The 15,364-nt window shown below is 56.5% G+C and overlaps 1 protein-coding gene across 2 annotated transcripts in view; it reads right to left on the reverse strand.

Annotated features, from left to right (window-relative positions):
* Positions 1-14,116, reverse strand: part of SULT4A1 (sulfotransferase family 4A member 1) — a gene marked incomplete at both ends in the record, with an annotated part of 31,203 nt that extends 17,087 nt beyond the window's left edge. For both annotated transcript variants that reach the window (XM_082850705.1, XM_082850706.1), the window contains one exon: positions 13,948-14,116. In XM_082850705.1, the coding sequence (XP_082706831.1) occupies positions 13,948-14,116 (169 nt within the window). The remainder of the gene's footprint in view (positions 1-13,947) is intronic.
* Positions 14,117-15,364: the final 1,248 nt, after the last annotated feature.

Below are 15,364 nucleotides of genomic sequence, written 5' to 3' on the forward strand. Positions count from 1 at the left end.
CTGGGGTTCCGGGCGGAACTCCCCCGGGATCCAGAGTCCAGTCCGACCTGCCACAAGGCTGGGGTGGAGCCCATCAAAATTCCCACCAGAACTCTGGGGACGGGGGCGCCAGCACTCTAGGGTCAGAACCAATCAGAACTGAGCCCCCGACCACCAGGATCCCGGGGCTGGAACCCTTTGAAATTCTTTTTTTTATTATTTATTTTCAGCTGTGTTGGGTCTTCGTCGCGGTGCGCGGGTTTCTCATTGCGGTGGCTTCTCTTGTTGCGGAGCACAGGCTCTAGGCGCGCGGGCTCGGTAGTTGTGGTGCACAGGCTTAGTTTCTCCACAGCATGTGGGATCTTCCCGGACCAGGGCTTGAACCCGTGTCCCGTGCATTGGGAGGCGGACTCTTAACCACTGGTCACCAGGAAAGTCCTGGAATTCTTTTATTTTCACTTTTATTATTTACCAAAGTCACACATGTACCTAGTTTAAAAGTCAAAAGACTCAGGACAGAAAATCCAGGTCCCCTCCCCACCCCACTCCCACGTCCAGAGCAAACCCTTGCTGATTCTTCTCTTACCCTCAGGTTTCTGACGGGCTTACATCATTGTTTCACGATCTGTGTGTTTTCATGGGCTACTGATTTCTGACTGAGCAAGACGACGACCCAGCCACGTTCCCTCCTGCAGGCTTCCCTCCCCGACACGGTCCCGGGACAATTTTCAGCCTAAGTCAAAGTACACCATGTAGTGACTACACTGCCTCTTTGCACAAGATTTTGTGTTTCCTTTGCTTGCTTGCTTGGTGTTCTATGGACCTATTAATAATTCCTTCTCCAGCTCTGTGGCAAACCCTCTCCGTACGGCCAAATGCAGGAGGTGTGCTCTAATCCCACTTACCTCTTGGGGTGGTGCCCCTGCCCCTCAGCGCCCCACGACTGTCTTCCTGCAATCTCCCTCGGGCTGGATGGACTGCGTCCTTGACCCGTGTGCCCCTCGCTGGTGTCCGTGCACACGGTGGCAGAGTCCACCCCGAGCTGCCTCCTGACTGTGACAACTGTGTGGGACGGTATGTGACTACAAGCGCCTGTTTCTACCTCGCTCGGGACCGGCAGTTGGGCTGGGTATGGAATTCCAGGCTGGGGACCACGTCCCTTCAGAACCCTGAACGTACTGTTCCCGTCGTCCAGCTGCCAATGCTGCGTCGAGAACTCTGAGGTCCTCCGTTCCTAGTCCTTTGAACGTGGCCGTTCTTCGGGAAGCTTTGCAATCTTCTCTGTATCTCAGGTTTGAAATTTCACAGCTAAGTGCTTCAGCAGGGTCTCTTACTCAATCACGGTGCCTGGGGGCACATTCAGACACAAGGGGAGTCTTTAACTCCCTCCTGGAGTTCCGGAAATCCTGGTGTCAGGCACTTTCTCTCTCCCATTCTCCCTGTTCTCTCCTTCTGCAACTCAGATCTTCCACTTTTTCTTCTCTTTTTGCTCCCACTTGTCATCAATTTGTAAAAATTTTTGCTCTACTTCCTGGGATATTTCCTCTGCTTGACCACCCAAACCTCACAACTGAGTTCTTAAAATTTCAACTACAATACCTGTCTTCACTCTCTGACGACATTACAGAGTTAGGAGTGCAGGTGGTAGGACTTCCCTGGCGGCGCAGTGGTTAAGAATCCACCTGCCAATGCAGGGGACACGGGTTCGACCCCTGGTCTGGAAAGATCCCACATGCCATGGAGCAACTAAGCCCGTGAGCCACAACTACTGAGCCTGTGCTCTAGAGCCCACAAGCCACAACTACTGAGCCCGTGTGCCACAACTACTGAAACTCACACGCCTAGAGCCCGTGCTCCACAACAAGAGAAGCCACCGCAATGAGAAGCCCGCGCACCACAATGAAGAGGAGCCCTCGCTCGCCGCAACTAGAGAAAGCCCGCACGCATCAACGAAGACCCAACGCACCAAATTAATTAATTAATTAATTATTTAAAAAAATCAATCATAGTCCTACATACTAGGGATTTGCAACTAGAAGCAGAATTTAAAATAAAAAAAAACAAAGGAGTGCAGGTGGTGTTTTGTTTTTCGGGTTTTCTTCTGCTCTGTACATTGTCTTTGATTCCGCCAAGCTCCTTTTGCTGTTTTTTGTTTTGTTCGGTTTTTGCAGGTCTCTGTCCTTCACGTTGGAGACATTAAGATCTGAAGACCTTGAGTCCATCCACAGGTTAAGAACGAGCCACTGGACGCAGCCATCTGCATCCAGGCTTGTCCAGGACAAGGCTTGTTGACTGCAGGGCTTCATGTGTCTGTAAACACAGCCCAGCCTGGGTGCCCTCACAGCTGAGATGGGAGATGCCCACACGCAAGTATTTGTAAGTCTTTTCTTTGGGGTCAGTTTCTCCAGAGAAGATGCCTCCACTCTCTGTCCTGGGGGACCACAGGCATCCCAGAAGCCAAGGAGGGGAGGGCGCTGGGAACCTCCCTTTCAAGCATGTAGCTTTCATTTGACCCCCATTTCCAATTCAGCACTGTACCCCAGCCTGTAGCTCTGCATGGCATCCCCAAGCCCACAGCTTCTCTGGATCAACTTCCCCCAGAAAAACCCGTCTTTGTAACAGCTGCCTGCTCTCAGCCTCCGCGTATCACGGCGGCCACCCTGAGGGGCATGATTCCTGGGGCCCTGCAGCGAAGGGGTTCACGTGCTGGCTGCGCTGCCCTCTGCTGGCATTAGGTTCTCTACCTGCTAAGTCAGCTAACTAACTGAGCCACTATATCTGAGCTTCCAAACAGTCACCACCTCTCCCTCTCCCTGGGAGGAGGGCCTCAGAGCTTCCTACTCCTCGAGCGTCACGTAATGAGGTTTGAAGAGGAAGCGGCGATGAGCAGGCGTGCTCAAGTCTGCCCCACGGGCGCTCTGCAGGCACCGGACGTCAAGGTGTCACAGCCGGGGTCAGTCCAGCTCCCTCAGAAACAGCAACAGCTGCGCACCTGAAGCTGCAGCCCACGGAGCTGCCAAACCAGCCGGGCCTGGGGTCCTGCAGGCCCCTCACCAGGGGTGGGACGTGCTAACCCAGCAGACACTGAGAAGGCCTCCAGGACACGCCCCTTGGAAAGGAAGGAGCAAAGGGAGCTGCTCTCCTTGAGCACCTCCCCGTCCTGGGAACATTCACAGGGGCTGTCTCAGCTCCTGAGACAATCCTGACACTCAGGGGACACGGAGCCCAACAAGGACGGGCACAGCTCCCGTCTCAGGCTGCAGTGGACGGGAACCGGGACAAGAGGCCCAGGCTGGCTCACACGAGGCGCCCTGCAGGCCCCCAGGGACAGCTGAGGACGGTGCTCAGCGTGCCAGGCGCTGTGCCAGGAGCTCACACGGCCCCTCCCCATCTGAGCCACACAGGCCGCTCAGCGGCCTCTGCCGCCACGTCTCACACACGGCAAAGCAGACTTGGAAGCGAACTGCCTGGGGCCACAGACGCGAGTGGGCTGTGAACCCAGGACCCAGAACAGTCTGACTCCAGAACCAGAGTGCTTCGACACACCACACCACACCACATGCACGCACGCACACACACACACCACGCCCATGTGCCCCCCACACACATATACACAGACACCACACGCACGCAGCACACACACACACAGACACCACACCCATATACCATACACACACCACACACCCCACACACGGCTCACACAGCAAGTGGGCAGCAAAACCAAGGCCACAAGCCACACGTTCTCATCTCCAGGCTGAAGCGCTAACCTCAGACCCCACCACTTCCCAGCTGCGGATGGAGCAAGGGTGAGACACAGGGAGGCGGGGCTGGACCCTGGAAAGTGAGCCTGGCCTGTGCTCTGTGCCATGCTGGACACGGGGGAAACAGACTTGTCTACTGGGTGTGACTGTCCCTCCTGTGGGGCGATGCCAGATGCTGTGACACAGCTGGACCGACAGCCAGGTGGCGAGGCTGCCCATCCCCAGACAGCCCTGGCTGCCACAGTCCCTGCTGCTGACGCCTGGCATCTGGGGCCCACATTCCCAGCCGCGCTCTGCAGCGACTGGGGGGGCCTGACGAAGCCACCAGGCTCCAGCCTTCAGTTTCCTTAGGGTGAAATTCTCCCGGGCCTTGAGCTCTCGGGTTCCTGGGTTCAGAGATGCGGACACACACTCAGGACCCCGCACACAGCCCCCTACCGAGAGGCTGCCGACCCCTCAGGCAGAGCGGGCGGCTCCCCCAGGAGGGAGAGGCCCCACCTCCAGGAGGGTCTGGGAAAGTGGGAAGGCTCTTCTTAAACAGCAGCCTTCGACCTGGGACCCAAAGGACAGAAGCACGGACCAGCGAGATGCAGCGCGTCAGGGAGGGGCTGGGGGTACAGTGGTAGGAGCCCCAGTTCTCCACCCTGCCCCACCCACACTGTCTGCCCTGAGACTTCACAGCCCCTCCCAGAAGAGGGTCCCCATGATCGCGGGCACGGCAGGGACTGGCTGTAGCCAGGGAGGCGAAGGCACAGAGCTTTGCACGCTCCCACTTGCTCTTCTGTGCTTCTAGCATTGCCAAGGGAAGGACACTCCCAGCCTAGCCTCCTGGTCCAGGGACACCTGATGAGAACCGCCCCAGCCGCGACCAGCCTGCTGCAGGGCCCCCAGGCAGCCCGCACATGCACGGGCTGGGATCAGGACGGCGGACCCTGGGCTACAGTAATAACCCCTGTCTTTAGGCGCTGAGTCTGGGCGGTCTCTTACACAGCCACAGGCAGAAAATGCTCCGGGTGGAGCCAGAACGAAAGAGAAGAAATGAAATTAAGGGCTAGCAGCGTATCAGGCTTTCCACGCCCATCATCACGTCCGGTCCTCCCGGCAGCCCAGCGAGACACCACCCCATCTGAAAAGGAGCACACCGAGACTCAGGAAGGCTGAGCGCCTTGCCCCAGATCGGATTCGGGCCTAGGTCATTACAACACCTCCTCCAGCGGACCCTGTCAGCGCCCACCATCCCACCTCGGCGCCCTGGAGCACGGTGGGCAGACCCCACACGAGGAGCTCCTGCACCCGCTCTCCCTGGGCCCCAAGCACCCTCCACTGCTGGGAAGCGGGAGCTGACGGATGAGGCCCGGCCCCCACCTCTTGAGGGAGACCCCCGTGCTGTGCCCACCCGTCTCCCGAGGGTACCGCTCCTGGCTTCCTCTTTGCCGCACCTCCTGAGACCACCTCCCACCTCACTCCTCCACGCCGAGCCTCGCTTCCAGGTCTCCAGGCCCCAGGCTCACCCCCTCCTCGTGCCGGGCCTCGCCCCTCCCATGGGGGAGGCAAGACCACGTGGGCACGAGCTTCAAGAGGCCACATCTGAAATCCCGGCTCGGCCGCTTCCTGAGGCCTGGACCCCAGGAAGACTCAGCCCGTCCCAGCAGGTCTACCCACCACACCCCAGGGGAGGACCGCCCACGGATCAAACGCCAGGACCCACGTGCTGGGGCCCCGGAGCCAGCCCCCGGGGGCTCTGCCCCCAGGACCCGGGCCCGTTTCTCCTCGGGCCTCAGTTCCTCACCTGATAAGGGACATCTCTGGCCGTGAGGCTCTGAGGATGACAGGACACCACCCCCGCCGCCCCCGTTCCCGGCACAGAGACGGCAGCGCTCTCAGCTCCCAGTCTGCCTGAGGCTTGAGAGGACCAATGCAGACTCGAGCATCTGTGCCATCACCCCGCCCACGGCCTGCCGCTGGGGGGGCGGGGCCAGGAGACCCTGGCTCATCCCAGGCTGAGCTGAGCCTCATGAGAGCCCAAGCCTCTCTGGCTCCCCAGCCCCTCTGGAAATGACTTGTTTAGCTTCCGGAAACCCCAGGAAGTCTGCAAAGCATGTTTTGGGGGGGCTTCTGCCTCCTGACGGCCCCTGCACTTGCCCTAACGTGCTCCAGAAGCCCCAGCTGGGTCCCCACCCCCTGCTAACAGCAGAGCATCACTCTGTCCAGACCCTGTCCGACCCCCCAGAAGCTGCAGACATGCCCACCGCCTCACCTGACCATCAGGACAGCGGGACGCAGTGCCGCCCCAGCCAGGGTGCAGAGAGCTGGGAGGAGCGCAGCCCGACACTAACCGGCAACGGCCAGACAAGGTGCCAGACCCCACCCGACTCAAGTCCGTCAGAGAGCTGAAGCTGCGGGGCAGCCAAGAGGCTGGAACCCCAGGAGGACGGGCCGGGGGAGGAGAAGCCAGGCGCCACGCACGCAGGAAAGAAGAATGCAGCTGGAATTTCCCCAAGGTGCAAAGGCTGACGGCGGGCTTGCAGAGCAAGAGACACGAGGGGAGAGCTGCACCAAGCAGACGCTCTTCTGCAGACCTACTGGGTGCTCGTGAGAAAGACAAGGGGTGGCAGGGTGGAGACAGCGTTCCTCAACATCATGGCTGCAGGAAAAGGAAAGAAACCTGCTGGGACTCTTCTCCTCTATGGGAAGAATGCATTAAGCCACTGGGGGAGGGGCAGCAAAACCTGTTACCCCCCAGGGCGCTGGTGAAGACCCAACATGCTGGAGACTGGGTGAAAGAAAAGAACTCTGCCCCTGCGGGAGAGGTAGGAACTTGCCCCTGGGCTCTGAGACCCCCAAATGCTGAAAGAGGAACAGGAAACTCTTTCCTGCACAAGACCCACCATCAAGGCAGAGCTGGCTGCCACTAAGGGCGTCACTGAGAAAGCCCTCCCAAGACCCAGGAACCCAGGGCCTGCCTGAGGCTGCAGCTGGACCAGGTGACAGAGGACCTTCCCCTCTCAGCCAGCAACAGAGCAACCAGAAACAGCAGTCCACCCCTGAGGTAGGGGACAGGGTGTGGGGAGAAACCCCTCTGAGACTCAGACCAAAAGCTGAGGGTAGGGCAGAAACACTGAGGAAAGACCCTCCGGAAACTCAGCTTCCCACGCGAAGCACAAGGTGATGCTATAGGAATTAAAACCAGTCGTCACTCAAGTGCCCAGAGGGACAACAGAATCCAAACACAGCCCTCCTCCTACCAGACTGACTCACCACCTACACTAATGGCAAGAAAAGCCAGGCCCATTTCCAAGCATAAATACAACTGACTCCAATCTCTAATGTGGGCACGCTGTGTCCAGCATTCAATCAAAAAGTACTACACATTAAGAAAAGGAAAAAAAAAATTACATACATATATATATATATATATATATATATACACACACACACATACACACACACACACACATATATATATCCCAGTCAAGAAACAAAACAATCAACAGAATCAGACTTTAAAATTAATCTGATTAAAATGTTAAAGGATTTCATGGAGAAGATGGACAAAATGCATAAACAGATGAATATTTCAGCAGAGAGATGGAAGCTACCAAAACAATGAGATACTAGAGGAAAAATAAAAACACAATAACAGAAATACAGAATGCTTTCAGTGAGCTCGTCAGTAGACCTGACACAGTGGAAGAATCAGTTAACACATTACTGACTGGGGGATTTTTGCAGAAACTAATGTCTGTGGCCATAATACACCTCTGGTCAAAAATGTGTTGAGCTGAAGATTGGTCAACAGAAATTACCCAAGCTGAAACACAAGGAGAAAAGAAGGGTGAAAACATAGAATATACAAGAGCTATAGGATAGTATCAAACAATCTAACACATATGTAATTGGAATCCCAAAAGAAGAGAAGACAGAAGAAATATTCATAGGGATAATGGCTGAGAATTCATCCAAAAGTAGGAAAGGCATCAAACCATAGATCCAAGAAGCTCAGAGAACCCCAAGCAGAATAAGCATCCCCCTCCCTGAAAAAATACATACCTAGACACATAATATTCAAGTGCTGAAAATCAAAGATAAAGAGAAAATCTTGAAGGCAACCAGGGGATAAAAAGGGCCATTCCAAAAGGAACAAAGAATTACAGCTGACTTTTCAACAGAAGCGATGCAAGCCAGGAGACAATGGAGTGGCAGCTCTAAAGTGCTGAAAGATAGGAGGGAGGCACGGGAGGATGTTCAGTCCCACAATGAACAGATGAGAGGAGCTGGAAAACGGGAAGTCCTCATCAGGTAATCAGAGGGAAGGAAAAGGAGAGGAAGAGAGGGGAGTGGAAGAGCACACCAGACAGAGGGAGAAAGACTGGAGGGAAGAAGGAAGCAGGCGTGTTCAGACAGTCCTATGTGGCTGGTGAGAAAGGGGGCAGAACAGGTGAAATCAGACCACAGGACGATGAGCTACAGAGTGGAGTTTACCGTTGACTGAAGGCAATGGGGGGGGGGGGCAGTGAAGAGGTGTAACGAGGGACTGCCCGAGGTCAGTTTGTGTTTCTAAGAGGTCACCTCCGCTGCAGAGTGAAAGGTGAACCAAGGGGGGAGGCCATGCAATAGTCCAGGTCAGACAGGAAGGGTCCCATGACTGTCTCGAGGGCTGAGGGCGTAGACGGACCTGAGAGCTTCTACTGGGTGCAGGAGCCACAGAAGCAAGTAACAAAGTGCATGTGGGGGCGGAGGGTGGGGGAGTGCGGAGAAGCCGTCACTGTCTAGAGGGAATGAGAAATGAGAAGCCCGGATGAGACCCTGGAGCTCAGAGTGGGGCCGGGGGTCTCTTCCTGTTCCACTGGTATCAGAAAGATGCTCCTCCCGGAGGCCCTGCTCCTTCCTCCAGAATCCCCATACAGCGATGAGAAGAATGTTCCCCTGGCCAACCCAGGCGCTTGGACTTGCCCCCTCCTTCCCCAATTGCAAGCCCTCTTCATTATGTGCAAACGTGCTGAGTAAGAGCAAAGGGAAGGAAGAGGGAGGAGGGAGGGAGAGGGGAGAGGGGAGAGGAAGTCGGCAGTTGTCCTGCTCAAACCTCCTGGTACCCCTTCAGGCGTCTGCACGCTCTCCCGGGGGGCGGGGAACTGAGCGCTGGGTTGGGGAGCACTCATCACCCTGTGTCGCTGGAAGGGAGGGACGGTCACCCTGATCTTGGCACAAACGTGAGCTCAGGGTGGGTGGCAAGTCCCTCCCTGAAACCTCGCAGGCTGCTTCCTGATCCGCATTTGAGACCAGGCTCCTCCCCAGACTGTGGGAAAGTGCAGTGCGGTAACTGCATGTGAAAACCTGGAGAGCGTCTGGCACAGAATGCATGCTGGGTGGGCGCCGGTTCCCATCCCCACTGTCCCTCTGCCAGCTCTTCCCATGGCTGCTTCCTCTCCACCGTCTCCAAGTGAAAACTGTACGCTCACATGCCGATACCGCCCTTGCCCCTCACTGGGCCTGTTTCTATCCAAAAAAGGAAACAGTCGCAAGAACACAGGACTGTTCTGAGGCTCAAACAAGGGAGAGGGAGTAGCTGCGATTGGTAATCCCACCTGCCCTCATGGCCGGCTCCCTGCCCACCTCCTCCATGCAGGCCCCCAGTGATCCTCCTCCTGCCTGGGCCCCTGACCTGACCCTGGGAATGACCACCCTGGCCTGTCAGACAGCTTTCGGCATCAGGGGCCTGGCTTCCCAGTATCACTGCAGGCTCCTTGAGGACAGCATCACCTCATTCATGACACTTCCCGAGCCCCCCTCTCCTGGGCATGGTGACACACACAGTCAAAGAAAACGAAGAGCTCTTCCAGCCTGGGGCCTGTGGGCCTCCCCGCCCCAGGGTGTCTTAACATTTAAGACTTACATGAACCCATCAGGCCCAACCCTCTCATATTTCATGAGCAAACTGCAGTCGCACAGTGACAGGGCTAGAGCTGGTGCCAGATGCTCCCCCCTCCCCAGCAGTGATGCGCTGCTTCCCTCCTCATCAGTGGCAGGAGAACGAGGATGCACTTCAAGACAGGTGGGAACCAAAAGGAAAGGGAAGTCAGGAGGTGGGCGCTCTGGCCGAGCCACGGAGCATGTTCCAGAGCCAGTCTCCACGACCTTGGGGACCCCGGGGGCAGACACAAGACGTCTCCCAGACACAACTGGGTTCACACTCAACATCCTGGGACCAAAGAGGCTATAAGAACGGATGACGACCAACAAGCGACAATGAGAAGGGTCCCCCTCAGAAGGCACAAGGGGCTCCCGCTGCTGGCGTCGCGGTGTGAACCAGCGTGAGGATGGACATAGCTGACATCCGTGCTGTGCAACACGAGAGCCACTAGCCATGCGGCTCCTGAGCTCGTGAAATGTGGCGACTGCCACCGGGGAACTGAATCTCTAATTTTATTTCATTTCAATTCATTAAACTTCAATACCCACCTGTGTCTAGAGGCTCCTGTATCAGACAGCACAGTCCTAACCTGTCACCCGAGCTCAAACGTCAGAAACAGAAAAAAGTTCTAGAAGTAGTGGAGTGCTGTGGGAAAAAAGCAGGATCCACTTATTACTACCTTTACCACCAGACGTCCCCTGCCCTGTGAACCCCAGTTCCCCACCAGAGGGGGCAGGGTGGACAAGGGACCCTGGGGCCACCTGCAAGTTCACTAAGACCTCCTAGACTTGGGCACTGGAAACCCAAGGGGCCCCGTGGTCCCCTGCCAGGCAAGGAGGGGCCTCTGCTAGTCCTGACTACTCACCCCAGTCCCAGCACCGACCACCCTACAGCTGCCTGACCCCAGCGGACTGAGCGCTCACTGAGGGCAGGCACCAGATGGGACTCTGCTCTGCACCCCCGGCACCTAGGAAAGCGTCTGGGCACCGCGGGCGCTCAGGGAGTGAAAGCTGGCATCAATACACGAGCCTTTCCTGTGCTTACGGTGCATCCGGGACGGGAAGAAGCTCTCGCCCGTCATCTCACTCATCCTCACAGCCACCCGGCAAGGCGCTGAGGTGGTCTCTCCTATCCCCGAGGAAAGCCCAGCTCAGAGGGGTGATGTCATCTGTCCGGGGCCATCCAGCAGGTAAGTAGCACAGCTGTGTTCAAACCCAGGCCTTCCAGCTCCAAAGCCAGGCTCTTAATCTCTAAGCACCAGTGCCTCCTACAAATCCACTCCTGGTGGGGCGGAGAAGTGGGGGAGGGAAGGGACGGGAAGGGAAAGGAAGCGTGAACTGGGCCACCTGAAGTTCACGTGACTCAGACCAGTGACAAAAACCCTAAAATCCCAAAGTGCCCTGCGACTTCCATCCCAAAGCGCACAAGAGAAGGTGGGAGCCTCCCTCCGCCTTGAGGCCCGAGTCTGGCTGTCCTCCTCCGGAGGGGAAGGGGCAAGGCTGGCTGCGGACCAGGGGACCTGACCAGACTGACTATCCTTCAGCAGCTGTGTGACTCTGAGCAAGTTCCTGCCTTCTCTGAGCCTCTGGATTAACATGGCAGAGCACCTGGCACACGGGACTCGCCAAGGAGCCGCTTCATTGTTCCTAGGGCATCCCAGGTCCCATCGCAAAGTGTGAATGGCCTGTGTTCAAAGTAACAGTCCCTCCAAGGATCCCAGAGCCAGAGTCGCCTCTGCAACTATGCAATTTATGATGTGGATTTCACAGCAGGGGAAACAGGGGCTCAGAATCACCCAAGGGCAACAACTTGGGAGAACCCAGATCCTGCCCCCCCAGACCGCCCCTCCTGCTGCATCGGCTGCCGCTGGAGATGATTTCCAGGGCCCTCGTCCTCTGGTTGAGAGAAAACCTTTCGGGCAGATCTTTGGGACCAATTCTTCAGTCCCCTTCGTGATCATTTCGTGTAATGAACTTTACAGGCAGTGTGGGTTGGGGGAACGGGGGCTCTTCAGAAGCACTGGTTTCAGCTAGTGCAGGTCATCCTTCCTGAGAAAACTTCTCACCTATCCTGTCACCATCCCACAAACTGGATGAGAAGGATGGACTGGGCCAAGGTCGAGAACCAGGAAGAAAGCAAAGAAGGAACAGAAGATACTGGCCTACACAAAACCCAGGACTCTGCTTCTCCTTTACTCCCGGGCTCGTGGTCAGCTCAAACAAGCCTCATACCGGGCACGTGAGCTTGAGCACGTCACTTCACCTCCCAGAGGCTCCGTGCCCGACCTGTGAAAGGGGAGACCACCTCTGATCACAGAGCTCTGAAGCGAGTTTGCTGTGATGACGAACACACACAGAGCGACAAAGCACGGCAGGTAGTCAGCTGTGCAGTTACTACTGTCATTTGCTCCTGGCTTACATAGTTCTAACAAGGGAGTCTTCAGGTTGCCCAGCCCTTAGGTAGAAGGTAAAAGGTAAAAGGAGCAGGCAGGGGGCAGACGGACAAACAACGAGGGCCTGGAAAGGCTATAAGGTCTGTGGAAAACATTTTTTAAGTTTTAAAAAGGAGGCTCCCTGGGGCTCTGTGCAAAGGGACCCCACACAAGGATCTCTGGCCACCGCTGGATTCTCCGTCACCAAAAGAAAGAGCCACATGTTTACTCTCCTTGTGAAAAACTCTAGGATATGTTTTTGTTTGTCTCTGAAAGATGCAAGTTACAAACGAGATGTGAGTTTTGGTTACCTAGAAAACTTCCTTAAACCTACACCTCATTCCCCATCGAGGTGCCCAGAAAGAACCCCAGCAGGCCCCCAGTGCAGGGCCCCTCTAAAGGATCCCCTAGAAGCCCCAAGTACATGCTTTTCAACTAAGCTCTAAGCCTGGTCCTCCCCCAGCCTGCCAGCTACTTAACTTCTCACCCTCCATCTCCTTGCCATGAAATGGAGGGAGGACACAGAACCACAACCGCTCATCTGCAATTCCGAAATCCTCAAGAACACCCCAAACCAAGTTTCTCACAATTCATATGGAGGCAAACCCTGCCCTAAACTAACATGAGACAATTTTTAGTCTTTATTGATCCCACTTAACGTGAGGGTTCAAAGTACAGCCCCACCACACCCAGCTGGGTGGGGGGGGGGGGTGGTCTTACATGTAGGAATGGTATCTGTGGCTCTAAAATCTGACCAATTCTGAATCCCCATACCTCCTTCCTTTCCTTCTTCCCAAGGATGGCTCAGCAGCACCTCCAGACTTTTCCCCACCCTCCACTGACAGCCCCTTCTCCAACCTTCCTCGGAGGACCGGGCGTACTCCTCGGGTGTCTGGGACCCTGCACAGCTGGGACAGCCAAGTGTACAGCTCTTCCCGCAACCTACCACCCTGCTCCTCCAACACGACCTCCAGGCTGCCCCCCTCCACACCAGGCGTCAGACGCACTGCACTGTCTGGATTCAGGCGTCTCCCTGCCTCTCCAATTCAGCGGCAGCAATCGAAACCCACAGGAACGATCAAACAGGAAAGCTGCTGCTTTTCCCTACGAACCACAGAAGGCAGTACACGATAATGTCTTATATCAGGTCCCGGGCACAGACCAGCCTGGCTTTAAATCTCTGCTCTGCCACTCATCAGCTGTGTGACCTTGGGCAAGCAACTTCCCCTCTCTGAGCCTCAGTTCCTAGACTGTAAAGTGGGGATGATCACCTCTACCTTACACGGCTGTCATGAAAATGACATCAGTTAATGCTGGGAAATGTGAATGCCCTGGGTTCTGCCCGACACCAGGGTGATGGAGGCGGCCCTGAAACAAGGGAACACAGCAGGCACGCATTCCGGGCACGGCCAGTCCCATCCCCCATCCGGTGCCCACGCAGGAAATGAGGGACGCACACAGTCCTGCTGCCCCTTTAATCCCCTTCCCCAGATCACCACCAGGACTCTGCACTCATCAAAGGCTGAACCGGGCCCAGGAACAGAGAGGTTAAGTGACTGTCCAAGGTCACACAGCCAGCTGGACAACGGGAGAGGAAGCGGGGAAGGGTGGTGGGCCTGGGCCTATCCTCCTGGCAGCTCCTGCCAAACCGGCTCCATCCCCACGGGACGCTAGCTGGCCATGGGCACCGGGGCCCACCTCCAAAGACTGGTTTCCCCAAACGCTGGCCGACCACCCCCCACCCCGCCCGGTCGGGTTCTGGGCACCGCGCCCTCGCCCTCCGCCCCCGACGGGAAGCCCCCGGCGCTGGCGCATCGTCTACGCGGGCGCGCCGCAGAGCCGGGCGGGGTCTGCCCGGGGCTCACCGGACTTGGGGTAGGTGACGATCCACACGTCGCTGGGCCGCACCGGGAAGTTGGCGATCTCCTCCATCTTCCCGCGGCAGAAGGGCGGTAGCCGCACGCCATGGAACTCGAAGTACTTGCTCTCGAACTCGCCCGGCGTGCTGGGGGTCTCGGCCTCGCTCTCCGCCATGCCGCCGCCGCCGCCGCCACAGCCCGGCCCCGCAGCCGCGCCGCCCGCTCCCGGCCCGCGCCCCTCACCCGCGCCCTCACCCGCGCCCGCCACCCCCAGCCGCCGCGCGGCGCTCTGCAGGCGTGACGTCACGGCGCCGCCCGGCCCGCGCCCCGCCTCAACCGGCGCTGGCGAAGGCACTCCGTGGCCGTGACGTCACGACGCCGCGGCGCCCAAGCCGGCGTGGAAGCTGCGCTCCGCGGGTATGACGTCATGGCCCCGCCCGACGCGCGCCGGCTGCCCTCCGCAGACTTGCGGTAGTGGGGCCTCCGGGCCCGACCCGCCCCACGCCCGGCAGCAGCCACCCACCCGCCCCGAGGGCCGACCAAGACCTCTGTCCGCCGTCCTCCTCCCAGCCCTCCGTCCACATCACCTCCATCACGCGTACATTCGCTAACCTAGTGACTCCGTCATTCAGCAAGCGTTCAACACAGAAACACTCCAGCTAGAAGTGACCTTGAAGATTAATTCATTTATTCAACAAATATTTAGGGAACATCCGATCTGTACCAGACTCTGGTCGAGGCTCCCGACCAGTGAGACTGGCTCCTCTTGGAGCTTACATGTGTGAACAACCGAGATAATTTCAGATCGTAATGGGAGCTGTGAATAAGATGCTTCACAATATCCTGAGGGCGGAAAGGGGGCTGTTAATTGCAGATTCCCAGGGCCAAGCCGCAGACCTCGGGATATCCAAGGCTCTTGGGATCGTGCCCCGCAAATCTGCATTTCAAAAGTACTTCTTATGCAGACCACATTTTGAGAACAAGAGGATTCTATAGAAGCTTTAGTACAACCCCTCAACCATTCACTCAAGAAACAGATGCAGGCATACCTCATTTTATTGTGTTTTGCAGATGTTCTGTTTTTTTACAAATTGAACGTTTGTGACAACCCTGCATTGTCAAATGATGGTTAGCAATTTTTAGCAATAAAGTATTTGTTAATTAAGTCATGTACATTCTTTTTTTATAAGAAATTATGCTGTTGCACATTTAATAGACTACAGTACCGTGTAAACATAATTCGTGTGACTAGCATTATGGCAGTATTCACCTCATTGCAGTGGTCTGGAACCATTCCTGCAATATCTCTGAGGTATGCCTGTATTAAGCACCTACTGTATGCCTCGGGGAACACAAAGATGAAAATGATAATGTCCTGGTCTAATTCTCTGAGGTTCAGTGTCCCTGGCTTTGAAAAGGGAAC

This window comes from Leucopleurus acutus (assembly GCF_964270905.1).
Source record: "Leucopleurus acutus genome assembly, chromosome: 11".
Classification (NCBI taxonomy): domain Eukaryota; kingdom Metazoa; phylum Chordata; class Mammalia; order Artiodactyla; family Delphinidae; genus Leucopleurus; species Leucopleurus acutus.